This window comes from Bombina bombina, chromosome 12, assembly GCF_027579735.1.
Source record: "Bombina bombina isolate aBomBom1 chromosome 12, aBomBom1.pri, whole genome shotgun sequence".
In the NCBI taxonomy this organism is placed as follows: domain Eukaryota; kingdom Metazoa; phylum Chordata; class Amphibia; order Anura; family Bombinatoridae; genus Bombina; species Bombina bombina.
In genome coordinates this window covers 109642924-109669981 of record NC_069510.1, presented here as the reverse complement: position 1 = coordinate 109669981, position 27058 = coordinate 109642924, and the positions used below count along the sequence as shown (strand labels likewise).

Below are 27058 nucleotides of genomic sequence, written 5' to 3'. Positions count from 1 at the left end.
GCAAGGCGGCATCCGTGATAAAAGAATTAGCCAGCTTTAGAGCCTTAATTCTATCCATAATTTCGTCGTATGAGGTCTCCGTCTGGAGCGACTCCAGCGCCTCAAACCAGAAAGCAGCTGCAGTAGTTACAGGAATAATGCAGGCAATAGGTTGGAGAAGAAAACCTTGTTGAACAAAAATTTTCTTAAGTAAACCCTCTAATTTTTTATCCATAGGGTCTTTAAAAGCACAACTGTCTTCAATTGGTATGGTTGTGCGTTTAGCTAGTGTAGAAACATCCCCCTCCACCTTAGGGACCGTCTGCCACGAGTCCCGCATGGGGTCAGATATGGCGAACATTTTCTTAAAAACAGGAGGGGGGACAAAAGGGACACCTGGCCTATCCCACTCCCTAGTAACGATATCCGCAATCCTCTTAGGGACCGGAAACGCATCCGTGTAAACGGGGACCTCTAGGTACTTGTCCATTTTACACAATTTCTCTGGGATCACCAAAGGGTCACAGTCATCCAGAGTAGCTAATACCTCCCTAAGTAAAACACGGAGGTGTTCTAGTTTAAATTTAAAAGCCAATGTATCTGAATCTGTCTGGGGAGGAACCCTTCCTGAATCAGAGACTTCTCCCTCAGACATCAAATCCCTCGCTCCCACTTCAGAGCGTTGTGAGGGTATATCGGATACGGCTACCAAAGCGTCAGAATGCTCATAATCTGTTCTTAAAACGGAGCTATCACGCCTTGCAGGTAACACGGGCAGTTTAGATAAGAAGGCTGTAAGAGAATTATCCATGACTGCCGCTAAGTCTTGTAATGTAAAAGGGTTAGACGCACTAGAGGTATTAGGCGTCGCTTGCGCGGGCGTAACTGGTTGTGACACTTGGGGAGAGGCAGACGGGCTACCCTCGTTACCTTCAGTCTGAGAATCATCTTGGGCCTCATTCTTAAGTGCAACAATATGATCTTTAAAGTGTATAGACATATCAGTACAAGTGGGACACATTCTGAGAGGGGCTTCCACCATGGCTTCTAAACACATTGAACAAGGATTTTCCTTAGTGTCAGACATGTTTAACAGACTAGTAGAGTACACAAACAGGCTTGGAATCACTTTAATCAAATAAAAAACACAATTTGAAAAAACGTTACTGTGCCTTTAAGAGATAAAAAGAGCACACAATTTTACAAAACGGTGAAAAATGCAGCAATCTTTCTGAAATTTTCACAGTATGTAGCTAAAGCCTTAATAAGATTGCACCCCAAGTTTCAAAACGATTAACCCCTTAATGCCCAAACCGGAGCAGCCTAAAGCCAACACCTGGTTAAATCACTACAGCACCTTGCCACAGCCTTGCTGTGGCCCTACCTTCCCTTAGGGATCAGATTTGGGGGAATATAGCTTCTTTTAGGCCCTCAAACATCAGCAGGACCCTCCATGTGAAACAGCATGAACTTCTCTGCAATTCTAACTGTGCATCTGAGGCAATTGGGCCCCTCCCACTCTACTCCGGAGCTGTGAGGCCTAGTAAATCACTCCTAAGTGACTAAAAAACAGCCATGTGGTAATAACCCCAGAAAAAAAACCCAAAAGGGCTTTCAAAGTGTCTTGCAAAACGATTTTTCCTTAGCCAAACAATCGATTGCCCTGAATAAGTGTCAACCAGTATATTAGCCCTATTATGTAAGCATTCAATTCCTTACTAAGTCTGTGAACATAGCTTACCCTCCCCTCATGGGGATATTGTCAGTCCTTCTAGCATTATCTCAGTCTTGTCTAGAAATAAATGACTGAACATACCTTATTGCAGATCACCCTGCAAACTGTTCCCCCCCAACTGAAGTTTTCTGGTACTCCTCAGTCCTGTGTGGGAACAGCAGTGGATTTTAGTTACAACATGCTAAAATCATTTTCCTCTCAGCAGAAATCTTCATCACTTTTCTGCTAGAGAATAAATAGTACAAACCGGTACCATTTAAAATAACAAACTTTTGATCGAAGATAATAAAACTACAATTCTAACACCACATTCACTTTACACTCCCGAGAGAGACCCTAGTGCTTAGAGCCAGCAAAGAGAATGACTGGGGGGTGGAGCTAGAGGGGGAGCTATATGGACAGCTTTGCTGTGTGCTCTCTTTGCTACTTCCTGTAGGGAATGAGAATATCCCACAAGTAAAGGATGAATCCGTGGACTGGATACACCTTGCAAGAGAAATGTATTTTCCTTTCTTAACCACCCTTTCTCTACCTCCCCCTCTCCGGACTCAATGGACCGCGCACACCTCGCCCGCGCGCTCTGCAGGACAGGATACGGAAGTCCCTCCAATGATGGGCCATCCACCTGCCTCCCTGCTACGGCTCCCATCCACCAACAATCGGCACCATCACTGGCCGATGCAGAGAGGGCCACAGAGTGTCTCTCTCTGCATCAAATGCTTAAAAAATGGTATTGCAGGATGCCTCAATATTGAGACATCACTGCAATACCCTGAGAGCTGCTGGAAGCGATTGCAATTGCTTCCAGCGCTCGATTAGACGGACGTACCAGGTACGTCCATTGTCACTAACTGACAATTTTTGCAGGACGTACCTGGTACGTCCTAGGTTGTTAAAGGGACATTCCAGTCAAAATTTAAATGCACATAGATGAATTACATCTTTGAACAGGAACATATTTACAATATAGATGTATTGGCAAAAATGCTTCTTGTAAGTTCTCTGTTTTAGTCTTAGCATTTTCTGTGCATGTGAAGCATAGCTAGATATTCTCAGTGCTCCAGAATTTTAAATACTGCAGCTGCTAAGAGCACAAGTGGGGCTTGTATCATGTCAGCAATTAACAAATTGAGTCATTACCAGATGGTACAAGCACCTTAGGCTCTCTGATCAAATGCTGGTGCACGGTGCATACTTATGCTATAGCTTTTACTATAAGCTTTTTGGCTAATACATTTATATTACAATTTGTGCTTCTATTCAAAACTAAAATGAATGTACCCATGTTGATTCCAATTTTGGCTGGAATGTCCCTTTAAATGCAAAAAAAAGAGTGGGACTTCAATGTATTGAAGATGAAATGAGGGTTTGTTTGTCTCATACACTTCCCAACACTGAAAAAACAAACGCCAAGCTCATGTTTCACACCACTAACAAGGTAAGACAAGCTATAGCTGTCTATAGTCTAAATTACTTGTATTCGTAACTTTAAAATATAGTTCTATATATTTATTTTTTGTCGACAAAGTGCGCAGGAAAATTTTTCAAATGTTTTACAGAGTGCAACTAATCAAAACTTTGAGAACCACTGCACTAGACATTAAGGCTCATTTATCTATCTAAAGATTTCTGGTCTTGTGAGATTCTTGCTATTCCTTCTAAGCTCTTGTTGGAATTCACTAAAGGCGTTTTATACCTTGCGAACAGTGTTTCTAGCAAAAGGGTATTCCTTGCATTTAAGTATGTGAAGGAAATGCATCTATTACAATACAACTCAAAAAAAAAATAATTTAAAATTCTATAAATTGAAATAAAAAGCTGCAGTAAAAATATATAAAAATTGTAATATTTTTTTTATTTCTGGAAAAACGAAAATTTGTATTGGGGGGGGGAAGCTTATTTAATGCACACAAAAGAAATTGTAATAAAACTACATTGCACATGCAAAAAAAACTCTGAAATTGGTACTTTGATACTAAATTCAAGGCATATTGGTTTTCCTTACGATAAAATACATTTCTCTTTCTCTGCTAGTGGGCTAAAGGGGGTCATTCCATGAGCAAAAATGAAAGCTTTCTGTCTGATCTGGCATATTCTCTTAAATCCCCTACAGTTCTCGCTGTTTTATCTCACAAAATGTAACGGTAATACACAGAACACTTTACTTTATCGAAAATAGAGGCAGTCTGATTTTTAGTGACTGCAGTATTTACTTTTTAAAGTGCACTCCCCTTACTCGGGTACATAATTTGTCTTCCAGCCGCTCTAGAAAGTATGGTGCAAGCATAATCTTACACCAAACCAAATAATTTATATTGCAACATTTAATTTTCATTCATTTTGAGCACTTTTTCTATTTATGTTTTAATTGTTGTCCCCAACCCCCCCCCCCCCCCCCAAAAAATAATAATAATTCAGTAGACACCCATATTTCCTAAACCTTTGCCTTTCTCATGTTTTAGGATGATGAGTGCCCTTCAATGCCAGCTTATTTCCGTTTCCTAACAATAATGGCGTTTCATGTTTTCCTGCAGGAGAAGGTAAAAATCACTCTGTCTACATCCTTAGGTAACCCCAGGTTCCTAGCCATCCAATCTTTCAGCTGTTTCCCTCTCCTGTTTTTCAGGTGGACCTAGCCGTGGTGGAAGTGGGGATTGGCGGGGCATACGACTGCACGAACATCGTCAGGTGCGTTAATGCTTCTGATGCCCATGTCTTTCCTCTATAGCCTTGTATCACACAGCATCTACTGGAACCTTCCTCTGAACACACAAACCTATGGCGCAACCATCTGATCTATGTTTAGTAAATTGTCACTTGTAAGAAACCTATCTATGTCTTATTGCTGAACAGGAAACCAATTGTGTGTGGAGTCTCATCTCTCGGCATCGACCACACAAGTATTTTGGGAGATACCATTGAGAAGATAGCTTGGCAGAAGGCGGGTATATTTAAGGTATGGCGGTGCTGATAATGACTAAAGCTCCTGAAGGCTTGCCTTAACAATACGCTTGTATAATTTTGTTATTGGATCCTTTGGTTAAAGAAGTGATAGGTTGGACACAAATGCAAGTGGAACGATACCATAGCAGTTGAAACAGCAAATAGTTACAGCAGGTAAATCTACTTGGACCAATAAACTGCAAATGCGGTATATGGGACAAGAGATACAGTAAAGCTAGAACAATCTTGTTATACACACTCATTTTAGTAAATAATACTCAGTTTGTGTCATTGCTACTGATTACTTGTTCCCACTGCTCTCTGAACAGGCATCATGTATAATGCTTGCACAAGGCAAATATACATATTTTTACTGGAAGCATTTTGGCTAACACATCTCTATTGCAAAAAAAAAAGGTTTCTGTTTATAACTGAAATGCAGTCATGCATTTGTTTTATTTTCCTTGTCCCTTTTTAAATAGTGTTTTTATATGAATGATTAGAAATATATCACCACTTTAGAAACACGTTTTAAAAAGCAGAGATCAAAACTGATACATTAAACTCAGAGGGAAATTCCATTAAAAATAACAATAAAAAAAATTCAGTGGGTGGGGGTGGAAATGTAAGATTTATAAATTAGTGATGTCGCGAACGGCAAACGCGAACTTCCGCAAAAGTTCGCGAACCGGGCGAACTGCCATAGACTTCAATAGGCAGGCGAATTTTAAAACCCACAGGGACGCTTTCTGGCCACAATAGTGATGGAAAAGTTGTTTCAAGGGGACTAACACCTGGACTGTGGCATGCCGGAGGGGGATCCATGGCAAAACTCCCATGGAAAATTACATAGTTAATGCAGAGTCTGGTTTTAATCAATAAAGGGCATAAATCACCTAACATTCCTAAATTGTTTGGAATAACGTGCTTTAAAACATCAGGTATGATGTTGTATCGATCAGGTAGTGTAAGGGTTACGCCCGCTTCACAGTGCACAGTGTAGGTGATATACCTGCCCTGACCATGCTTTGCAGACCAGGTATCAGTGGTCAGATGGACCCTTGCCCCAACACTGTGTGCCAGACATGCCATTATAGCAGACTCATATGGCTTTGACGTTGCTTTTTGGTAATTAGAAGGCTGCTAGATGCCACTGCGCACCACACGTGTTTTATGCCCAGCAGTGAAGGGGTTAATTAGGGAGCATGTAGGCAGCTTGTAGAGTTAATTTTAGCTTAAGTGTAGTGTAGTAGACAACCCAAAGTATTGATCTAGGCCCACTTTGGTATATTTAATGCCACCGTTTCACCGCCAAATGCGATCAATAAAAAAAAAAATTGTTCACTTTTTCACAAACTTTAGGTTTCTCACAGAAATTATTTACAAACAACTTATGCAATTATGGCATAAATGGTTGTAAATGCTTCTCTGGGATCCCCTTTGTTCAGAAATAGACTTATATGGCTTTGACATTGCTTTTTAGTAATTAGAAGGCTGCTAGGGAGCATGTAGGCAGCTTGTAGAGTTAATTTTAGCTTAAGTGTAGTGTAGTAGACAACGCAAAGTATTGATCTAGGCCCATTTTGGTATATTTAATGCCACCATTTCACCGCCAAATGCGATCAAATTTAAAAAAAACTTAAATTTTTTCGCAATTTTAGGTTTCTCACTGAAATTTACAAACAGCTTGTGCAATTATGACACAAATGGTTGTAAATGCTTCTCTGGGATCCCCTTTGTTCAGAAATAGCAGACATATATGACTTTGGCGTTGCTTTCTGGTAATTAGAAGGCCGCTAAATGCTGCTGCGCATCACACGTGTATTATGGCTAGCAGTGAAGGGGTTAATTAGGTAGTTTGTAGGGAGCTTGCAGGGTTAATTTTAGCTTTAGTGTAGAGATCAGCCTCCCACCTGACACATCAGACCCCCTGATCCCTCCCAAACAGCTCCCTTCCCTCCCCCACCCCACAATTGTCCCAGCCATCTTAAGTACTGGCAGAAAGTCTGCCAGTACTAAAATAAAAGGTTTTTTAAAAAAAAAAAAAAAAAATTTAAGCATATTTACATATGCTGTGGTGTAGCATCCCCCCTTAGCCCCCAACCTCCCTGATCCCCCCCCAAAACAGCTCTCTAACCCTCCCCATCTGCCTTATTGGCGGCCATCTTGGGTACTGGCAGCTGTCTGCTATTATTTCACAGTCAAAAAAGTGTTGGTTTTTTTAAATGTACACTACTGTTACACCAGATATGAGTGGTGGCACTGGGCAAGTGGGCACAGTATACGCTGTGAGCCTGACACACACGCTGGCAGGCAGGCAACTGCAATTAGATTACACAGGGAAAAAAAAAAAAAAGCAGACTGATGTTCTAGCCCTAAAAAGGGCTTTTTGGGGTGCTGTCCTTACAGCAGAGATCAGATGAGTCCTTCAGGACTGTAGTGGACACTGAATACACTAGCCTAGCTATCGATTTCCCTATTAAATCAGCAGCAGCTACACTGTCCCTCCTCTCACTAAGAATGCAGCTTCCGAATGAATCTAAAATGGATGCTGTCCAGGAGGTGGGAGGGTCTGGGAGGGAGGGTCTGCTGCTGATTGGCTGGAATGTGTCTTCTGACTGTGAGGTACAGGGTCAAAGTTCACTCAATGATGAGGAATAGGGGGCGGACCGAACATCGCATATGTTCGCCGTCCGTGGCGAACGCGAACATGCTATGTTCGCCGCAAACTATTCGCCAGCGAACTATTTGTGACATCACTATTATAAATGTTTAAAACGTTTTTATTTTAAAGGGACATTAAACTGCTGTGAACAGCTACAAAAGAATAGTAACTACTCACTATGTTATTGCATTTCGTCCTGTTACTGCAGCTCTTTACATTAAATTGACGGACACAACTACTCTATTCGCTTAGTTATTGCACTTCATCCTGTTCCTGTAGCCCTTTTCAAATCAGCTCTCATGTTTTAATAGCTTAAAGGTGCCAGATAATGAAGCTCCGCCTCTTGGTACTGGGGGCTGCCATCTTGAAGCTCAGGTATTCTCACAGCCTGTGACAGAAGCTGTGCACACTCACAGATCAGTGATATTACAGCTGTATAATGTGCTTTAGGTTACCATTATAGAGTAGTTGTGTCCGTCAATTTAATGTCAAGTGTAGATCAATTTTTCCGGAGATTTAAATAGAGAAATATTTTGGTTTAATCCATAACTATTTATTGGTACAACTTCTTGTCTTTTTTGGTGTGGTTCTTTAGCCTGTGATTTCTCTCTCAGCCAGGTGTTCCGGCATTTACTGTCCCCCAGCCTGCTCAGTCTCTGGAGGTGCTACGAGACCGTGCAAGTGAGCTCAAGGTAAGTTCCTATTAGAGACGTGCATTTGGGAAGTTTGGGAGTAAACAAATGCCGTAGATGTTGTCTGCAAGCTGCACTTGGTAATATTCGTAAAGTGCAACACGCTAAGATCTGTGCAAGTCCTGATCTTAGTGTGTTGCACTTTCACAAGAATAAATCGGTCTATGAAAATTGCAGAATGCGGCATCCATTTACTCCCGAACTGCACAAATGCAAATGTCTAGTTCCCATCTGCTTTTGTATGCACAGCTGTACTGCTACCAACATTATTATTTATGTGTATCCCCTTGTGTCTTATTGCAGTGCCCCCTCTACATGTGCCCTGATCTCTCAGATTACGAGGACAGGGACAGCGCCCTCCACTTGGGGCTGGCAGGAGATCACCAGAGATTAAATGCAACCCTGGCTTTACAGTTGGCGCAGACGTGGTTACAGAAACAGGGCTGGCAAGGTGATTTCATAACGCACATGCAAAGTCCACACGTCAATTTTATTTTGCGTGTTTGACAGCTAACAATTTATGTCAATCATCTTTCCTCTCTCCGCAGGTGTTGGTGAGCAGAAGAGCCCAAGCCGGCAGCTTCCTGCTGTCAAGTGGCCTTTTGTGCTGGCGTCACCTTTCCGTCCCAGCATCCCAATGGTCCAAGGTGAGATATATATGGCCAATTAGAAAAAATAAAATACATTTTTAACCAGCCTTTTGGGTACAGTTTGTGTTTTGGAGATCAGAGGTCAGAGCATCATATGCATAAAATACAGATTATCCTAGCGGGCTTGTTCAAGAGATACTTTTAGTCTTTACAATATGGTGTCAGTCTTTCTTTAATATATTTAATAAAGAAGCTATTCAACATGAGCATTTCAAAATGTCTTTTCTCCTTTTTTTTTTTTCTTTTTTTTTTCTTTTGTTCTATCGAAAGTACTGTAATATGGCGTAAAAACCCAAAATTTTTCTTTCATGGTTCAGCTAAAGCATGGTATTTTAAACAACTTTCTAATTTACTTCTATTATCAGATTTTCTTTGTTCCTGTGGTATCTTTTGTTAATAAAACAGGGTTATAAGCTCAGGCGTGTACACATCTGGAGCACTATGATACACACTCCAGAGGCTTTTTAATGGGTGTGTTCCTGGACTGTAATACAATGCAAATTTTTACTTGCAAAAAAGAATACAAAAATAAATGCTTTTGTGTGTTCACATTTTTTCAATATGATGCTCAACTGCTGATATTTATTGTGTACACAAATATTTTGCAATGCAGCACTTATTTGCTGATAATATACTGTGCATGTATCTTTTGTAATGCAACGCTTATGATATATACAGTGAATATGTGAAACATGTATGATTTGGTAATGTGCAGTTTCTTTCATGTAATTGGCAAGAGTCCATGAGCTAGTGACGTATGGGATATACAATCCTACCAGGAGGGGCAAAGTTTCCCAAACCTCAAAATGCCTATAAATACACCCCTCACCACACCCACAATTCAATTTTACAAACTTTGCCTTCTATGGAGGTGGTGAAGTAAGTTTCTGCTAAGATTTCTACGTTGACATGCGCTTCTCAGCATTTTGAAGCCTGATTCCTCTCAGAGTACAGTGAATGTTAGAGGGATGTGAAGGAAGTATCACCTATTGAATGCAATCGTTTTCCTCGAGGGAGATCTATTTCATAGGTTCTCTGTTATCGGTTGTAGAGATTCATCTCCTACCTCCCTTATTCAGTTTGACGATATACTCTCATATTCCATTACCTCTACTGATAACTGTTTCAGTACTGGTTTGGCTATCTATATGTGGATGGGTGTCTTTTGGTAAGTATGTTTTCATTACTTAAGACACTCTCAGCTATGGTTTGGCACTTTATGCATTAATATAATATATGTATTGTACTTATTTGCCATGAGTCAGGTTTATGTATATTTCCCTTTGCAGACTATCAGTTTCATATTTGGGGAAAAAACATATTTAGGAAAATATTTTTTTTTACCAGGGGTATAGTCTTTTTTTTTTTTGTTTGTTTTTTTTTGTTTGTTTTTTTTTGTTTGTTTTTTTTTCATAAAATTTCGCGGGCAAAATTCGGCTCGCGAGTGCGCAAAATGCCATCGTTTATTGCGTCATTCTTGGTGCGAAGGTACGTCCGATGACGCAAATTCGTCATTTCCGGCGTCTTAGTTGACGCCAAGTTCCTTGCACAAGGTTGCGTCTACAATGACTGCAGTCCAAGTGGTACAGCACAATGGTTGATGGGTGGTGCAGGCTGTGGGGGTACCACACAAAACCCCAACAATGTAACACAGTCCAAAGGAGACAGCAGCACTCACCAGTTATGCAAAAACTTCCATCTTTATTGGGATATTCAAAGAGAAAAAGGCAACGTTTCGGACCTCTAGTCCTTAGTCATGTCAATGACTAAAGACTAGAGGTCCGAAACGTTGCCTTTTTCTCTTTGAATATCCCAATAAATATGGAAGTTTTTGCATAACTGGTGAGTGCTGCTGTCTCCTTTTGGACTGTGCGTCTACAATGACGCAAGTGTGTCATTTCCGGATGTTAGCGCATTGTGTTAGTTTGCATTGTGCGTCATACTTGGCGCCAAATTTCATTATTTAAAACCCCATTCCTATAGGCCTCGTGCCTTTTTTCTATATCAGAGGGCTATGCTGTTTGCATTTTTTTTACCATTCCTGAAACTGCCATATAAGGAAATTGATAATTTTGCTTTATATGTTTTTTTTTTTTCTCTTACATTTGCTAGATATCTCAATCTGATCCTGTCTCGGTAACCACTGTTTGAACCCTGCTGCCTGATAACAGCTCTACCAAAGCTAAGTGCATCTGTTGTAAATTTATGGAGATTATATCTCCAGCTGTGGTATGTAATAGTTGTCATGATAAGCTTTTACCTGCAGAGAATGTATCCATCAGTAATAGTACAATGCCTGTTGTTCGTTCAACATCTAATGTACATGTAATACCTGTGAATATAAAAGATTTTATTACTGATGCGATTCAGAAGGTTTTGTCTGCCATCCCGCCTTCTAATAAACGTAAAAGATCTTTTAAAACTTCTCAAAGTTGATGAAATTTCAAATGACCGACAACATACTGAATTATTCTTCTCTGACGAGGATTTATCTGATTCAGAAGATCTTTCCTCAGATATTGACACTGACAAATCTACTTATTTATTTAAAATGGGAGTATATGTGTTCCTTGTTAAGAGGTGTTGATTACATTGGATATTGAGGAAACTAGTACTCTTGATATTAAAACTAGTTAACGTTTAAATTCTGTTTATAAACCTCCTGTGGTTACTCCAGAGGTTTTTCCAGTTCCTGATGCTATTTCTGATATGCTTTCTAAGGAATGGAATAGGCCTGGTACTTTTATTTCTTCTTCAAGGTTTAAAAAATGGTATCCTTTGCCAGCAGTTAGATTGGAGTTTTGGGAAAAGATCCCCAAAGTTGATGGGGCTATTTCTACTCTTGCTAAACGTACTATTATTCCTATGGAAGATAGTACTTCTTTTAAAGACCCTTTAGATAGGAAACTTGAATCTTATCTAAGGTAAGCTTATTTATATTCTGGCTATCTTCTCAGGCCTGCCATTTCTATGGCTGATGTTGCAGCTGCATCAGCTTTTTGGTTGGAAAGTTTAGTGCAACAGGAAATGGATCCTGATTTGTCTAGCATTGTTCGCTTGCTTCAACATGCTAATCATTTTTATCTGTGATGCCATTTTTGATATAATCAAAATTGATGTTAAATCTATGTCTTTAGCTATTTTAGCTAGAAGAGCTTTGTGGCTTAAATATTGGAATGCTGATATGACATCTAAAGCTAGATTACTATCTCTTTCTTTCCAAGGTAATAAGTTATTTGGTTCTCAGTTGGATTCAATAATTTCAACTGTCACTGGGGGAAGGGAGTTTTTTTTTTGCCTCAGGATAAAAGACCTAAGGGTAAATCTAAAGCTTCTAACCATTTTTTTTGTTCCTTTCAAAAAAATAAGGAACAGAAACCTAATCCTTCCCCCAAAGAATCTGGTTCCAATTGGAAACCTTCAAATTGGAGTAAATCCGTTTAAGAAACCAAGCCAGCCAAGTCTGCATGAAGGTGCGGCCCTCATTCCAGCTCAGCTGGTAGGGGGCAGATTAAGATTCTTCCAAAACATTTGGGCAGATTCTGTCCAAAATCAATGGATTCAGAGTATTGTCTCTCAAGGGTACCGAATAAGATTCAGAGTAAGACCTCCTGTGAGAAGATTTTTTTTTTTTTTTTTTTTTTTCCTCACGCGTCCCAGCAAATCCAGTAAAGGCTCATGCTTTTCTGAAGTGTGTTTCAGACCTGGAGCTTTCAGGGGTAATCATACCAGTTCCGTTTCAGGAACAGGGTCTGGGGTTTTATTCCAATCTATTCATTGTCCCAAAGAAAGAGGGAAAATTCATTCAGGCCAGTTCTGGATCTGAAAATTTTGAATCTTTATATAAGAGTGCCAACTTTCAAAATGGGGACTATAAGGGCTATTCTTCCTTTTGTTCAGCAAGGGCATTATATGTCCACAATAGACTTACAGGATGCATATCTTTATGTTCCGATTCATCCAGACCACTATCAGTATCTGAGATTCTCTTTTTTTTTCTAGACAAGCATTACCAATTTGTTGCTTTTCCATTTGGCCTATCGACGGCTCCAAAAATCTTTTCAAAGGTTCTCGGTGCTCTACTGTTTGTAATCAGAGAACGGCGTAATGCTGTGTTTCCTTATTTGGACGATATCTTGGTACTAGCTCAGTCTTTACATTCTGCAGAATCTCACACAAATCAACTAGTGTTGTTTCTTCAAAGACATGGTTGGAGTATCAATTTACCAAAAAAGTTCTTTGATTCCTCAGACAAGGGTCACCTTGTTTAGGTTTCCAGATAGATTCAGTGTCCATGACTCTGTCTCTAACAGACAAGAGACAATTAAAATTGGTTTCAGCTTGTCGAAACCTTCAGTCTCAGTCATTACCTTCAGTCTCAGTCATTACCTTCAGTAGCTATGTGATTAAAGAAGTTTTAGGTCTCATGACTGCAGCATCGGACGCAATCCCCTTTGCTCGTTTTCATATGAGACCTCTCTCCAGCTTTGTATGCTGAACCAATGGTGCAGGGATTATACAATTATATCACAATTCATATCCTTAAATCCCAATGTTCGTCTCTCTCTGACTTGGTGGTTAGATCACCATTGTATAGTTCAAGGGGCCTCTTTAGTTTGTCCAACCTGGTCTGTGATCACAACAGATGCAAGTCTTTCAGGTTGGGGAGCTGTCTGGGGAGCTCTGACAGCACAAGGGGTTTGGAAATCTCAAAAGGCAAGGTTACCAATCAATATTTTAGAACTCCATGCTATTTTCAGGGCTCTTTAGGTTTGGCCTCTGTTGAAGAGAGAACCGTTCATTTGTTTTCAGGCAATATCACAACTGTGGCATATGTCAATCATCAGGGTGGGACTCACAGTCCCCAAGCTATGAAAGAAGTATCTCGGATACTTGGTTGGGCAGAATCCAGCTCCTGTCTAATTTCTGCGGTTCATATCCCAGGTATAGACAATTGGGAAGCGGATTATCTCAGCCATCAGACTTTACATCCGGGGGAGTGGTTGCTCCATCCAGTTGTGTTTTCTTAGATTGTTCAGATGTGGGATCTTCCAGAAATAGATCTGATGGCTTCCCATCTAAACAAGAAACTACCCAGGTACCTGTCCAGGTCCAGGGATCCTCAGGCGGATGTGTTAACAGTTCCTTGTATTTTCCCGCCTCTAGTTCTTCCAAGCGTGATCTCCAAAATCATCATGGAACAATCGTTTGTGTTGCTAGTAGCTCCAGCATGGCCTCATAGGTTTTGGTATGCAGATCTTGTTCGAATGTCCAGTTGCCAACCTTGGCCACTTCCATTAAGGCCAGACCTTCTGTCTCAAGGTCCGTTTTTTCCATCAGGATCTCAAATCATTAAATTTGAAGGTATGGAAATTGAACGCCTAGTGCTTAGTCATAGAGGTTTCTCTGACTCGGTGATTAATACTATGTTACAGGCTCGTAAATCTGTTTCTAGGAAGATTTATTATCAAGTTTGGAAGACTTATATTTCATGGTGTTCTTCTCATAAATTCTGATGGGATTCTTTTAGAATTCCTAGAATTTTACAGTTTCTTCAGGATGGTTTGGATAAGGGTTTGTCTGCAAGTTCCTTGAAGGGACAAATCTCTGCTCTTTCTGTTTTATTTCACAGAAAGATTGCTAAGCTTCCTGATATTCACTGTTTTGTACAGGCTTTGGTTCGTATCAAGCCTGTCATTAAGTCGATATCTCCTCCTTGGAATCTTAATTTGGTTTTGAAGACTTTACAGGCTCCTCCGTTTTGAGCCTATGCATTCTTTGGACATTAAACTACTTTTTTGGAAAGTCTTGTTGTTGTTCCTTTTGGCCATCTCTTCTGCTAGAAAAGTTTCCACATTATCTGCTCTTTCTTGTGAATCTCCTTTTCTGATTTTCCATCAGGATAAGGCAGTTTTGCGGACATCGTTTAAATTTCTACCTAAGGTTGTGAATTCTAACAACATTAATAGAGAAATTGTTGTCCCTTCTTTGTGTCCTAATCCTAAGAATTCTTTGGAGAGATAAAAAATGAACATATCCCAATAAAGGGATATAAAAGAGTTCTGATGTTTAAAAAAGAAAACAATATTCAATAAAACAAGGTCAAACACTTTAAATATAGTAGATCAGATCTACCGTATTAGTCCTGTTTAATGTCCATAAGCTGGTGGTAAATTGAGGAAATAAAGGTATCCTCCCAATGGGTATGGTGAGTCAGGCTGCTCCTCTTGATCCCAGAGAGTGTGGAACAACTGTTAAAATATAAAGAGTAGAGAGAGGGCGCCACAATAGCGTGATACCGTCTGGAATGCAGGTACAGATAAAAGTAAGTATTATGCTTACCAAATAGTGTGGCACTGTGCTGTGACCAGTGCAAAAAAGCAGGCTAGCACTTATCAGAGGCTAGTACACTGTGGAAGCCAAGCTCCAAAGGCACTTGTCCTGGTTGCAACTTTGTATATGTCTCCTGTTGACTGGATTTCAGGTGCTGCAAAAGTGTAATCTTTTGTGTGTTGTTCAGTTGGTATTGATAAACCACAACACAGACAACTTCAAATAAAAATGACTTTTAATACTTATGACGCGTTTCTCAACCTCAAAAGGGTCGTTTCATCAGATAAAAAAGTCACTTTTTTTTATCTGATGAAACGACCCTTTTGAGGTTGAGAAACGCGTCATAAGTATTAAGTCATTTTTATTTGAAGTTGTCTGTGTTGTGGTTTATCAATACCAACTGAACAACACACAAAAGATTACACTTTTGCAGCACCTGAAATCCAGTCAACAGGAGACATACAAAGTTGCAACCAGGACAAGTGCCTTTGGAGCTTGGCTTCCACAGTGTACTAGCCACTGATAAGTGCTAGCCTGCTTTTTTGCACTGGTCACAGCACAGTGCCACACTATTTGGTAAGCATAATACTTACTTTTATCTGTACCTGCATTCCAGACGGTATCACGCTATTGTGGCGCCCTCTCTCTACTCTTTATATCTTTGGAGAGATCCTTACATTCTTTGGATGTGGTAAGAGCTTTGAAATATTATGTTGAAGCTACTAAAGATTTCAGGAAGGCTTCTAGTCTATTATCTTTTCTGGTTGTAGGAAAGGTCAGAAGGCTTCTGCCATTTCCTTGGCATCTTAGTTAAAGCTTTTGATTCATCAGGCTTATTTGGAGTCGGGTCAGGCCCCGCCTCAGAGAATTACAGCTTATTCTACTAGATCAGTCTCCTCTTTGTGGGCTTTTAAGAATGAAGCTTCAGTTGATCAGATTTGCAAAGCAGCAACTTGGTCTTTGCATACATTTACTAAATTCTACCGTTTTGATGTATTTGCTTCTTCGGAAGCAGTTTTTGGTAGAAAAGTTTTTCAGGCAGCTGTTTCAGTTTGATTCCTCTGCTTATGTTTAAGTTTTTTCTTTTCATTATAAGAATAAACTTATATTTTGGGTTGCGGATTAATTTTTTCATCGGAAAATGGCTGTTATTTTATCCCTCCCTCTCTAGTGACTCTTCTGTGGAGTTCCACATCTTGGGTATTACTATCCCATACGTCACTAGCTCATGGACTCTTGCCAATTACATGAAAGAAAACATAATTTATGTAAGAACTTACCTGATAAATTAATTTCTTTCATTTTGGCAAGAAACATGAGACCCACCCTTTTTATGGTGGATATGATTTTTTGTATAAAGCACAATTATTTCCAAATTCCTTTGTTGATGCTTTTTACTCCTTTCTTTATCACCCCACTACTTGGCTATTTGTTAAACTGAATTGTGGGTGTGATGAGGAGTGTATTTATAGGCATTTTGAGGTTTGGGAAACTTTGCCCCTCCTGGTAGGATTGTATATCCCATACGTCACTAGCTCATGGACTCTTGCCAATATGAAAGAAAACATAATTTATGTAAGAACTTACCTGATAAATTTGTTTCTTTCATATTGGCAAGAGTCCATGAGCTAGTGACGTATGGGATATACAATCCTACCAGGAGGGGCAAAGTTTCCCAAACCTCAAAATGCCTATAAATACACTCCTCATCACACCCACAATTCAGTTTAACAAATAGCCAAGCAGTGGGGTGATAAAGAAAGGAGTTGAAAGCATCAACAAAGGAAATTTGGAAATAATTGTGCTTTATACAAAAAATCATAACCACCATAAAAAGGGTGGGCCTCATGGACTCTTGCCAATATGAAAGAAATGAATTTATCAGGTAAGTTCTTACATAAATTGTTTTCTTTCATGTAATTGGCAAGAGTCCATGAGCTAGTGACATATGGGATATCAATACCCAAGATGTGGAGTCTTCCACTCAAGAGTCACTAGAGAAGGAGGGAATAAAATAAAAACAGCCATATACCTCTGAAAAAATTAATCCACAACCCAAAAAAATAGTTTATTTTCATTTTTGAAAGAAAAAAACTTAAATCAAAAGCAGAAGAATCAAACTGAAACAGCTGCCTGAAGAACTTTTCTACCAAAAACTGCTTCCGAAGAAGCAAATACAAAAAAAGGTAGAATTTAGTAAATGTATGCAAAGAGGACCAAGTCGCTGCTTTGCAAATCTGATCAACTGAAGCTTCATTCTTAAAAGCCCACGAAGTGGAGACTGATCTAGTAGAATGAGTTATAATTCTCTGAGGCGGGGCTTGACCCGACTCCAAATAAGCTTGAAGAATCAAAAAGCTTTAACATAATATTTCAAAGCTCTCACCACATCCAAAGAATGTAAGGATCTTTCCAAAGGATTCTTAGGATTAGGACACAAGGAAGGGACAACAATTTCTTTACTAATGTTGTTAGAATTCACAACCTGAGGTAAAAAGTTAAATGAAGTCTGCAAAACCGCCTTATCCTGATGAAAAATCAGAAAGATTCACAAGAAAGAGCAGATAGCTCAGAAACTCTTCTAGCAGAAGAGATAGCCAAAAAGAACAACACTTTCCAAGAAAGTAGTTAAATGTCCAAAGAATGCATAGGCTCAACTGGAGAAGCCTGTAAAGCCTTCAGAACCAAATTAAGACTCCAAGGAGGAGAAATTGATTTAATGACAGGCTTAATACGAACTAAAGCCTGTACAAAACAGTGTATATCAGGAAGTATAGCAATCTTTCTGTGAAATAATACGGAAAGAGCAGAGATTTGTCCTTTCAAGGAACTTGCAGACAAAACCTTATCCAAACTATCCTGAAGAAACTGAAAAATTCTAGGAATTCTAAAAGAATGCCAGGAGAATTTATGAGAAGAACACCATGAAATGTAAGTCTTCCAAACTCTATAATAAATCTTCCTAGAGACTGATTTACGAGCTTGAAACATAGTATCAATCACTGAGTCAGAGAAACCTCTATGACTTAGTACTAAGCGTTTAATTTCCATACCTTCAAATTTAATGATTTGAGATCCTGATGGAAAAAAGGACCTTGAGATAGTAGGTCTGGCCGTAACGGATGTGGCCAAGGCGAGCAACTGGACATCCGAACCAGTTCCGCATACCAAAACCTTTGTGGCCATGCTGGCGCTACCAGCAACACAAATGATTGTTCCATGATGATTTTTGGAAATCACTCTTGGAAGGAGAACTAGAGGCGGGAAGATATAAGCAGGATGAAAACACCAAGAAAGTATCAGCGCATCCACTGCTTCCGCCTGAACATCCCTGGACCTGGATAGGTATGTGGGAAGTTTCTTGTTTAGATGAGAGGCCATGAGATCTATCTCTGGAAGACCCCATATCTGAACAATCTGAGAAAAAACATCTGGATGGAGAGACCACTCCCTGGATGTAAAGTCTGGCGGCTGAGATAATCCGCTTCCCAAATGTCTACACCTGGGATATGCACCGCAGAGATTAGACGGGAGCTGGATTCCGCCCAAGCAAGTATTCGAGATACTTCTTCATAGCGTGGGGACTGTGAGTCCCACCCCGATGATTGACATATGCCACTGATGTGAAAATGTCTGTCTGAAAACAAATGAACGGTTCTCTTTAACAGAGGCCAAAACTGAAGAGCTCTGAGAATTGCACAGAGTTCTAAAATATTTATTGGAAATCTCGCCTCTTGAAATTTCCAAACCCCTTGTGCTGTCAGAGATCCTCAAACAGCTCCCCAACCTGAAAGACTCGCATCTGTTGTGATCACAGTCCAGGTTGGACGAACAAAAGAAGCCCCTTGAACTAAACGATGGTGATCGTACATTGGGATTTAAGGATATTAATTGTGATATCTTTGTATAATCCCTGCACCATTGATTCAGCATACAAAGCTGAAGAGATCTCATGTGAAAACGAGCAAAAGGGGATCGCGTCCGATGCTGCAGTCATGAGACCTAAAACTTCCATGCACATAGCCACTGAAGGGAATGACTGAGACAGAAGGTGCCGGCAGGATGCAACCAATTTAAAACGTCTCTTGTCTGTTAGATTCAGTGTCCATGACTCTGTCTCTATCTGGAAGCCTAAAAAGGTGACCCTTGTCTGAGGAATCAAGAAACTTTTTGGTAAATTGATCCTCCAACCATGTTTCCGAAGAAACACTAGTTGATTCGTGTGAGATTCTGCAGTACGTAAAGACTGAGCTAGTACTAAGATAACGTCCAAATAAGGAAACACTGCAATACCCTGTTCTCTGATTACAGAGAGTAGGACACCCAGAACCTTTGAAAAGATTCTTGAAGCGGTTGCTAGGCCAAATGGAAGAGCAACAAATTGGTAATGCTTGTCTAGAAAAGAGAATCTCAGAAACTGATAATGTTCTGGATGAATCGGAATATGAAGGTATGCATCCTGCAAGTCTATTGTGGACATATAATGTCCTCGCTGAACAAAAGGCAGAATAGTCCTTATAGTCACCATCTTGAAAGTTGGTACTCTTACATAACGATTCAAAATTTTTAGATCCAAAACTGGTCTGAATAAATTTTCCTTCTTTGGGACAATGAATAGATTTGAATAAAACCCCAAACCTTGTTCCAGAAGAGGAACTGGCATGACTACCCCTGAAGACTCCAGGTCTGAAACATACTTCAGGAAAGCCTGAGCTTTTACTGGGATACGTGAGAGAAAAAATCTTCTCACAGGAGGTCTTACTCTGAATCCTATTCGATAGCCTAGAGAGACAATGCTCTGAATCCATTGATTTTGAACAGAATTTATCCAAATATCCTTGAAAAACTTTAATCTGCCCCCTACCAGCTGAGCTGGAATGAGGACCGCACCTTCATGCGGACTTAGGGGCTGACTTTGGTTTCCTAAAAGGCTTGGATTTATTCCAATTTGAGGAAGGCTTCCAATTGGAGGCAGATTCCTTGGGGGGAGGATTGAGTTTTTGTTCCTTATTCTGATGAAAGGAACGAAAACGGTTAGAAGCCTTAGATTTACCCTTAGGTTTTTTTATCCTGAGGCAGAAAAAACTCCCTTTCCCCCAGTAACAGTTGAAATAATAGAATCCAACTGAGAACCAAATTATTACCTTGGAAAGAAAGAGATAGTAATCTAGATTTAGATGTCATATCAGCATTCCAAGATTTAAGCCACAAAGCTCTTCTAGCTAATATAGCTAAAGACATGGATCTAACATCACAAATAAAATGATTAGCATGTTGCAGTAAGCGAATAATGCTAGATATGTCAGAATCTAATTCATGTTGCGCTAAATTCTCCAACCAGAAAGTTGATGCCACCGCAACATCAGCCAAAGAAATTGCAGGTCTGAGAAGATGACCTGAATATAAATAGGCCTTCCTTAGATAAGATTCAAGCTTCTTATCTAAAGGATCCTTAAAGGAAGTACTATCTTCCATAGGAATAGTGGTACGTTTAGCAAGAGTAGAAATAGCCCCATCAACTTTGGGGATCTTTTCCCAAAACTCTTTAGATTTTGCTGGCAAAGGATACAATTTTTAAACCTTGAAGGAATAAAAAGAAGTACCTGTCTTATTCCATTCCTTAGAAATCATATCAGAAATAGCCTCAGGAATAGGAAAAACCCCTGGAGAAACCACAGGAGGTTTAAAAACAGCATTAAAACGTTTATTAGACTGAACGTCAAGAGGACTGGTTACCTCAATATCCAAAGTAATTAACACTTCATTTAATAAAGAACGCATGTACTCAATTTTAAATAAATATGTAGATTTGTCAGTGTCAATGTCTGAGGAGGATCTACTGAATCAGATAGATCCATATCAGAAGAGGATAAATTATCATATTGTTGGTCATTTGAAATTTCATCAACTAAATGAGAAGTTTTAAAAAGACCTATTACATTTATTTGAAGGTGAAAATGCAGACAAAGCCTTCAGAATAGAATCAGAAATAAATTCTTAAAAATTTACAGGTATATTATGCACATTAGAAGTTGAAGGAACTGCAACTGGCAATGTACTATTACTGATGGACACATTATCTGCATGTAAAAGTTTATCAAAACAACTATTACAAATGACATTCAGCGATATAACTTCTACAATTTTATAACTAATTACTTAGCTTTGGTAGAACCGATGTCAGGCAGTAATGTTCCAGCAGAAGCTTCTGAGGCAGGATCAAAGTGAGACATCTTGCAAAATGTAAGAGAAAAAACAACATATAAAGCAAAATGATCTATTTCCTTATATGACAGTTTCAGGAATGGGAAAAAATGCAAATAGCATAGCCCTCTGATATTGAAAAAATCAAGAGGCAAACATCAATGGGGTATTGAAATAATGAAAAAGTTTGGCGCCAAGTATGACGCACAACGTAACTAAACTTTTTTGGCGCCAAAAAATAACCGGAAATGACACACTCGCGTCACTAATGACGCAACCGTGTGAAAAGTACATAAACGTACTCTTTCGCGCCAAAAATGATGCAATAAAGTTTTAGCATTTGTCGCACCCGCGGGCCTAATACCGCCCTCAATTTGTAAGAAGTAGTCAATTGAAAAAAAGACTAAACCCCAGGTAAGAAATAAAATTCATTTTAAAAGATGTTTATATTCCACAAATAGGAAACTGACAGTCTGCAGAAGGAAATACATGAACCTGACTCATGGCAAATATAAGTACAATACATATATTTCGAACTTTATATAAATGCATAAAGTGCCAAACCATAGCTGAGGTGTCTTAAGTAATAAAAAACATACTTACCAAAAGACACCCATCCACATATAGCAGATAGCCAAAATAGTACTAAAACAGTTATTAGTAGAGGTAATGGTAAATTGAGAATATATCGTCGATCTGAAAAGGGAGGTAGGAGATGAATCTCTACGACCGATAACAGAGAACCCATGAAAAAGACCCCCGTTAGAGAAATCATCGTATTTAATAGGTGATACTCCCTTCACGTCCCTCTGACATTCGCTGTACTCTGAGAGGAATCGGGCTTCAACAATGCTGAGAAGCGCATATCAACGTAGAAATCTTAGCACAAACTTACTTCACCACCTCCATAGGAGGCAAAGTTTGTAAAACTGAATTGTGGGTGTGGTGAGGGGTGTATTTATAGGCATTTTGAGGTTTGGGAAACTTTGCCCCTCCTGGTAGGATTGTATATCCCCATATGTCACTAGCTCATGGACTCTTGCCAATTACATGAAAGAAATGAATTTATCAGGTAAGTTCTTACATAAATTATGTTTTTTTCGCCACTAGATGGCAAAAGTGTTCCATGTAGCCAAAGATTGAGTTCAGAACGTCCTTTTATTTTACAGTAAACATGTACCCTCTTCTATTGCATGAGCGCTATTAAAGGGACATAAAAACCCAAAAAATGTCTTCAGTGTTTCATTTAGAGGATATTATTTTAAACAACTTATTTAATTTGCTTTGCTGTTTGGAATACTTTGTTGAAAAGCATGCAACAGAGAACTAGCTGCTGATTGGTGTCTGCACATATAAGCCTCTCTTAATTGGCTTACCTAATATATTCAGCTAACTCCCAGTAGGGCATTGGTGTTCATTTTAACAAAGGATACAAAGATAATGTAGCATATTTGGTAATAGAAGTAAAGTTGAAAGTTGTTTAAAATTGTATTCTCTATCTGAATCAAAGAAAAAAAATTGTGTTTCATTTCCTTTTAAAAAATGTATGGTGTTCTATTTTGTGCAGTTTGAGCAATTTACCTGTCTGTTACCTTCTTTTAAATTGTAGTCTGTCTTACCAAATGTAAAGCTGCCTATCAGTATGGTCATCTAGTGCAGTGTGAGAGCTAATGTGTTATCTGCAGGGTTACAGGAGACGGTGTGGCTGGGGCGTACACAGGTCCTGCAGCGTGGCCCTATGACTTATTATATAGATGGCGCACACACCAGCAACAGCGTGAAGGCGTGTGTTAGGTGGTTTAGGCACGTCGCTCTTGATGAAGAGAAGGCAGGAGGGTAAGGAGGGCACTGGGTTATGCTGTGGTTTGTGTGGGGACCGTATAACGGCTCTGACTGTGTGTAAAATATGTATGCTTGGGGGGTGCATCATGCAATGACGTAAGCTGGGGGCTGGATATTTCTGTGGGTGGCGCAGAAATGTACCAATCTCTGCATCACGCACTGACGTATGTTTGGGTTGGATCTGTCTGCGCCATGCTGGGTGCTATACATTTACTCATTGCTGATAATTTTTTGTCTCTTACTAAAAAAATGTTTTTATTTTTTTTCCGAAGCGGGTCAGTGCTCCGGGTGTTGATATTTAATGCAACAGGGGACAGGGACACAGCCGCCTTAATGAAGCTTCTCCAGGTAACTACGGCCATTGACTTCTTCTTTCCATCTCATCTCTAACACACTTTACTCTTACAGAATGCCATTGAGCTGTACATTTTTATTCCATCAAGTGGAGAAGGTTGCATTATCTATTGTTTGCTGCTTTATAAAATATGTTTTTGCATAGACTCTTTTTACCAGATTACTCAGTTAGTATATCCTTGTGTTTCAGCCCTGCCATTTTGACTACGCCATATTCTGCCCTAACATTAGTGAAATGTCGGGTGTGGGGATTGTAGGTAAGTGGAGCACTTAATAGAAGTATATATATTTTTTATTTTTTTTAAACAAGCTACAAGGAAGAACTAGTGGCAAAAAATCTTTAATATTTTAGTTTATAGATCTGTTTCTTTATGTTCTACTGCTAGTAGTAGTTGTCTAGCTTCACGTCCAAGTGGTTTCTAAGCTTATGTTTATTACGCACCATATCTCATGTCTGGTATATGTAAAGTTTAGAAATTACTAACACTAGTTTTATTGTGATGTTTTGTTGCATAGATAAGTTTCATACTCTCTTATGCTGTATTGACACTAGCTATGTGCATTCTAAAACTTTGTTAGTATCCTAATGGAGAAGGTCGTGGCCTCACTGTATTCCAGTTCTTTTTTGGAGCTGGATTTCTTAAAGTGAAACTCGCTAAGATCTGTGCAAATCCAGAAAGAGAGTTGGATGCCACAAGTGTCCAACTTGTTCCACATTTGGATACTAACTAAATTCACATATTGAATTGACTCTACTGCAGCTTACAAAGGGCAGTTGTGTAGACCATAATTTTCCTATAGGAAATATTATAGCAAATAGTCTGGAATGTGCCCTTGCAGTGTGAAATTAATTTAGTATGCAAGTAATCACACAGTGGTATGGTATATAGCAACTGCTAATGCAGCATATGGAGGGCAGGTATATAGTCAGTAATTCTACAGATAGTGTTATAGTAGTTAGCTATTAAAGCGACATAGAGAGGATAGAGCACATCTGCACGCAGTCAACATCATTGTCTTTTACCCGCATAAACATTACTGAGCAGCACCAGCCAATCACAGGACCTGTTGCATCAGAACCATGTACCAATAAAAAGGTCTGTCTTTAGCAAATTCTGAGCTCATGCCTTCTTGAAAGTTGGGGTTTCATCAGTACAGATTTGGAATGCTGTACACCCTCAAACAGCTGCTAATTAGTGCTTTGTTTCATGTTTATATTGTTGTTATGGTTTAATACCAGAAATGCAAACATCAAAAGTATTCAGCAGCGTTTTTACCACCTGGTTTAGTGTCTTCGCCTTGGAGCTTTAATTCCTAATGATACAATACCTGTTTTGTAGTAAGGCACTAAATAGGCTGCAAACACTGTTATTCAATTATGTATTTTTAAAAAGGGTTATCTAATAAATTTAAATATATTTGTTTTTTACTATTGATCATAAATCCGGCTGCCTCATAGTCCAAACTCTGACTTAAAGGGACAGTAAAGTCAGAATTAAACTTTGATACAGATAGAACATTACATTTTAAACAACTTACCATTCTACTTCTAATTTCCTTCTTTCTTGTTATCCTTTGTTAAAGCATACCCTAGGAAGGCTCATGAACATAAATGCACTACTGGGAGCTAACTGCTGAATTGTGGCTGCACATATAGGCCTCTTGCCAATGGCTAACCTGATGTGTTAAGTTAGCTCATAGAAGTGCAATGCACCTCCAACAATGGATATCACGAGAATGTTGTTGAAAATTGTATGCTCTATCTGAATCACTAAAGAACATTTTTGAGTTTTATGTCTCTTAAGCTCTCCCATATCAGTTATGACGTGTACCTGTGACTACCATTCAGTTATAAATTAGCTCAAAGCTTCACCCTTCAGATGTAATAGTAATATAATTTGCACCCCTTCATAAACCTCTTTCCAGTTCGAGAAGATCCAAGTTGAACTTTCCATGTTTGTAGGCAGACAGGGAGATGAAATGTATTAGTCACACACAGTGGTGGTCCTGGGTTGTCTCCCAGAACATGACTCTTTGCACTCTCTGTGGCCAGGCTGTAGTAAAGTGTGCCCTGATCACAGGTCTCATGTCATCCCATATTAATTAGAAGTGGGAAGACTGACATTGCAGTAAATAGATAATTGTGGACCACTGGCTTAAGCTTGCTGATTATTTCATGCACTCTTCTAACCTTTTTATGGTCCTTCAGAGCTACCCAACTTTGAGTCCACACCAACAAATTAAGAACCATGGATTTATATTCTGTGATTAATCCTTCTACAATAGCCACTTATTTGGCAGCAGGACTATGAATCCTGATTCAGATGAGTGGGGATAGTTGCATGGATTAATCTTTACAGCGTGATGCACTGAAGGGTCTTAATCTATACCTGGAGTAAGAGGCTGATCCGCTCTGATAAGTGTTTCTTTCCCTCCTCAGACCAGCAGAATTTTAATGTGACCCTGGAGAGCGTCCTCACACAGTGTCTTGACAACCAGAAGAACTGGAACCAGCTGATGGAGGAACGTGGTTGTTCTGATCCTTGGGATTCCTCACTTCCTGTAGACTCCCTGATCAAGGAAAGCCAACGTGGAATTCCCCTTCTACTTGCTCCCTCCTCTGAGCGACTCCTAAATTGCAACTCTTTGGTGTTCCCTTCAATCTCCCACGCCCTGCAATGGGCAAGCCAAGGGAGAGACCCAGATTTCTTATGCCCAGACATTAACCTTCTGCACCATCACCCTGTGGCAAGCTCTGGCTCTGTGCTGCTGAGGGAAGCTTCTCGTATCCAGGTCCTTATTACCGGAAGTTTGCATCTTGTGGGTGGAGCTCTGAAGCTGCTTGACAAGTCACTCTCTAAATAACCACGCAAATTATGGCAGTCTTAGAATTTGTAATCTTACTTTGAATAGCATGGACTATTCATCACTATCTGAAACGGGTTAACCACTATTTTCTTCTGTTTCTGCAGAGGTTTACCCCTTCTGAGACTGGAGTTATCTCTGTGTAGATAAATTAACATTTAGACCATCTCTTCTCAACTCTGTACCATTGGCCCCTCTCTATAATTGCTGTATAATAATATTACATTTTACTGTTATTTGATCCTTGATGGATAAGGTTTAGGTAATGCTCTGTATACTTTTTTTTTTTTTTTTTTTTATTTAATTGCTGCAGAATATATTTATTAACATTTTACTTGTCGTTTTGTTTATTTTCTATGGTAAAGTCAATGTGTAATGCTTTAAATGGCCACATGGTGGCAAAAATACCTTTAGATATGAGCATGATGCTGTTTTTTATGCAAAGGCGTGGGGGATGATATGCAAATTTCTGACTTTTTTCTCCAACATAGGTGTGTCCGGTCCACGGCGTCATCCTTACTTGTGGGATATTCTCTTCCCCAACAGGAAATGGCAAAGAGCCCAGCAAAGCTGGTCACATGATCCCTCCTAGGCTCCGCCTACCCCAGTCATTCTCTTTGCCGTTGTACAGGCAACATCTCCACGGAGATGGCTTAGAGTTTTTTAGTGTTTAACTGTAGTTTTTATTATTCAATCAAGAGTTTGTTATTTTAAAATAGTGCTGGTATGTACTATTTACTCTGAAACAGAAAAGAGATGAAGATTTCTGTTTGTATGAGGAAAATGATTTTAGCAA

General features: G+C 39.4%; 1 protein-coding gene across 3 annotated transcripts in view; it reads left to right on the top strand.

Moving 5' to 3' along the window:
- FPGS (folylpolyglutamate synthase) overlaps nucleotides 1-26596 on the top strand; it is a 52509-nt gene extending 25913 nt beyond the window's left edge. For all 3 annotated transcript variants that reach the window (XM_053696003.1, XM_053696002.1, XM_053696001.1), the window contains 10 exons: nucleotides 4177-4254; nucleotides 4341-4402; nucleotides 4568-4670; nucleotides 7937-8014; nucleotides 8318-8465; nucleotides 8563-8661; nucleotides 22887-23037; nucleotides 23316-23391; nucleotides 23588-23654; nucleotides 25838-26596. In XM_053696003.1, the coding sequence (XP_053551978.1) occupies nucleotides 4177-4254; nucleotides 4341-4402; nucleotides 4568-4670; nucleotides 7937-8014; nucleotides 8318-8465; nucleotides 8563-8661; nucleotides 22887-23037; nucleotides 23316-23391; nucleotides 23588-23654; nucleotides 25838-26262 (1287 nt within the window). In that variant the 3' untranslated portion in view covers nucleotides 26263-26596. The remainder of the gene's footprint in view (nucleotides 1-4176; nucleotides 4255-4340; nucleotides 4403-4567; nucleotides 4671-7936; nucleotides 8015-8317; nucleotides 8466-8562; nucleotides 8662-22886; nucleotides 23038-23315; nucleotides 23392-23587; nucleotides 23655-25837) is intronic.
- Nucleotides 26597-27058: the final 462 nt, after the last annotated feature.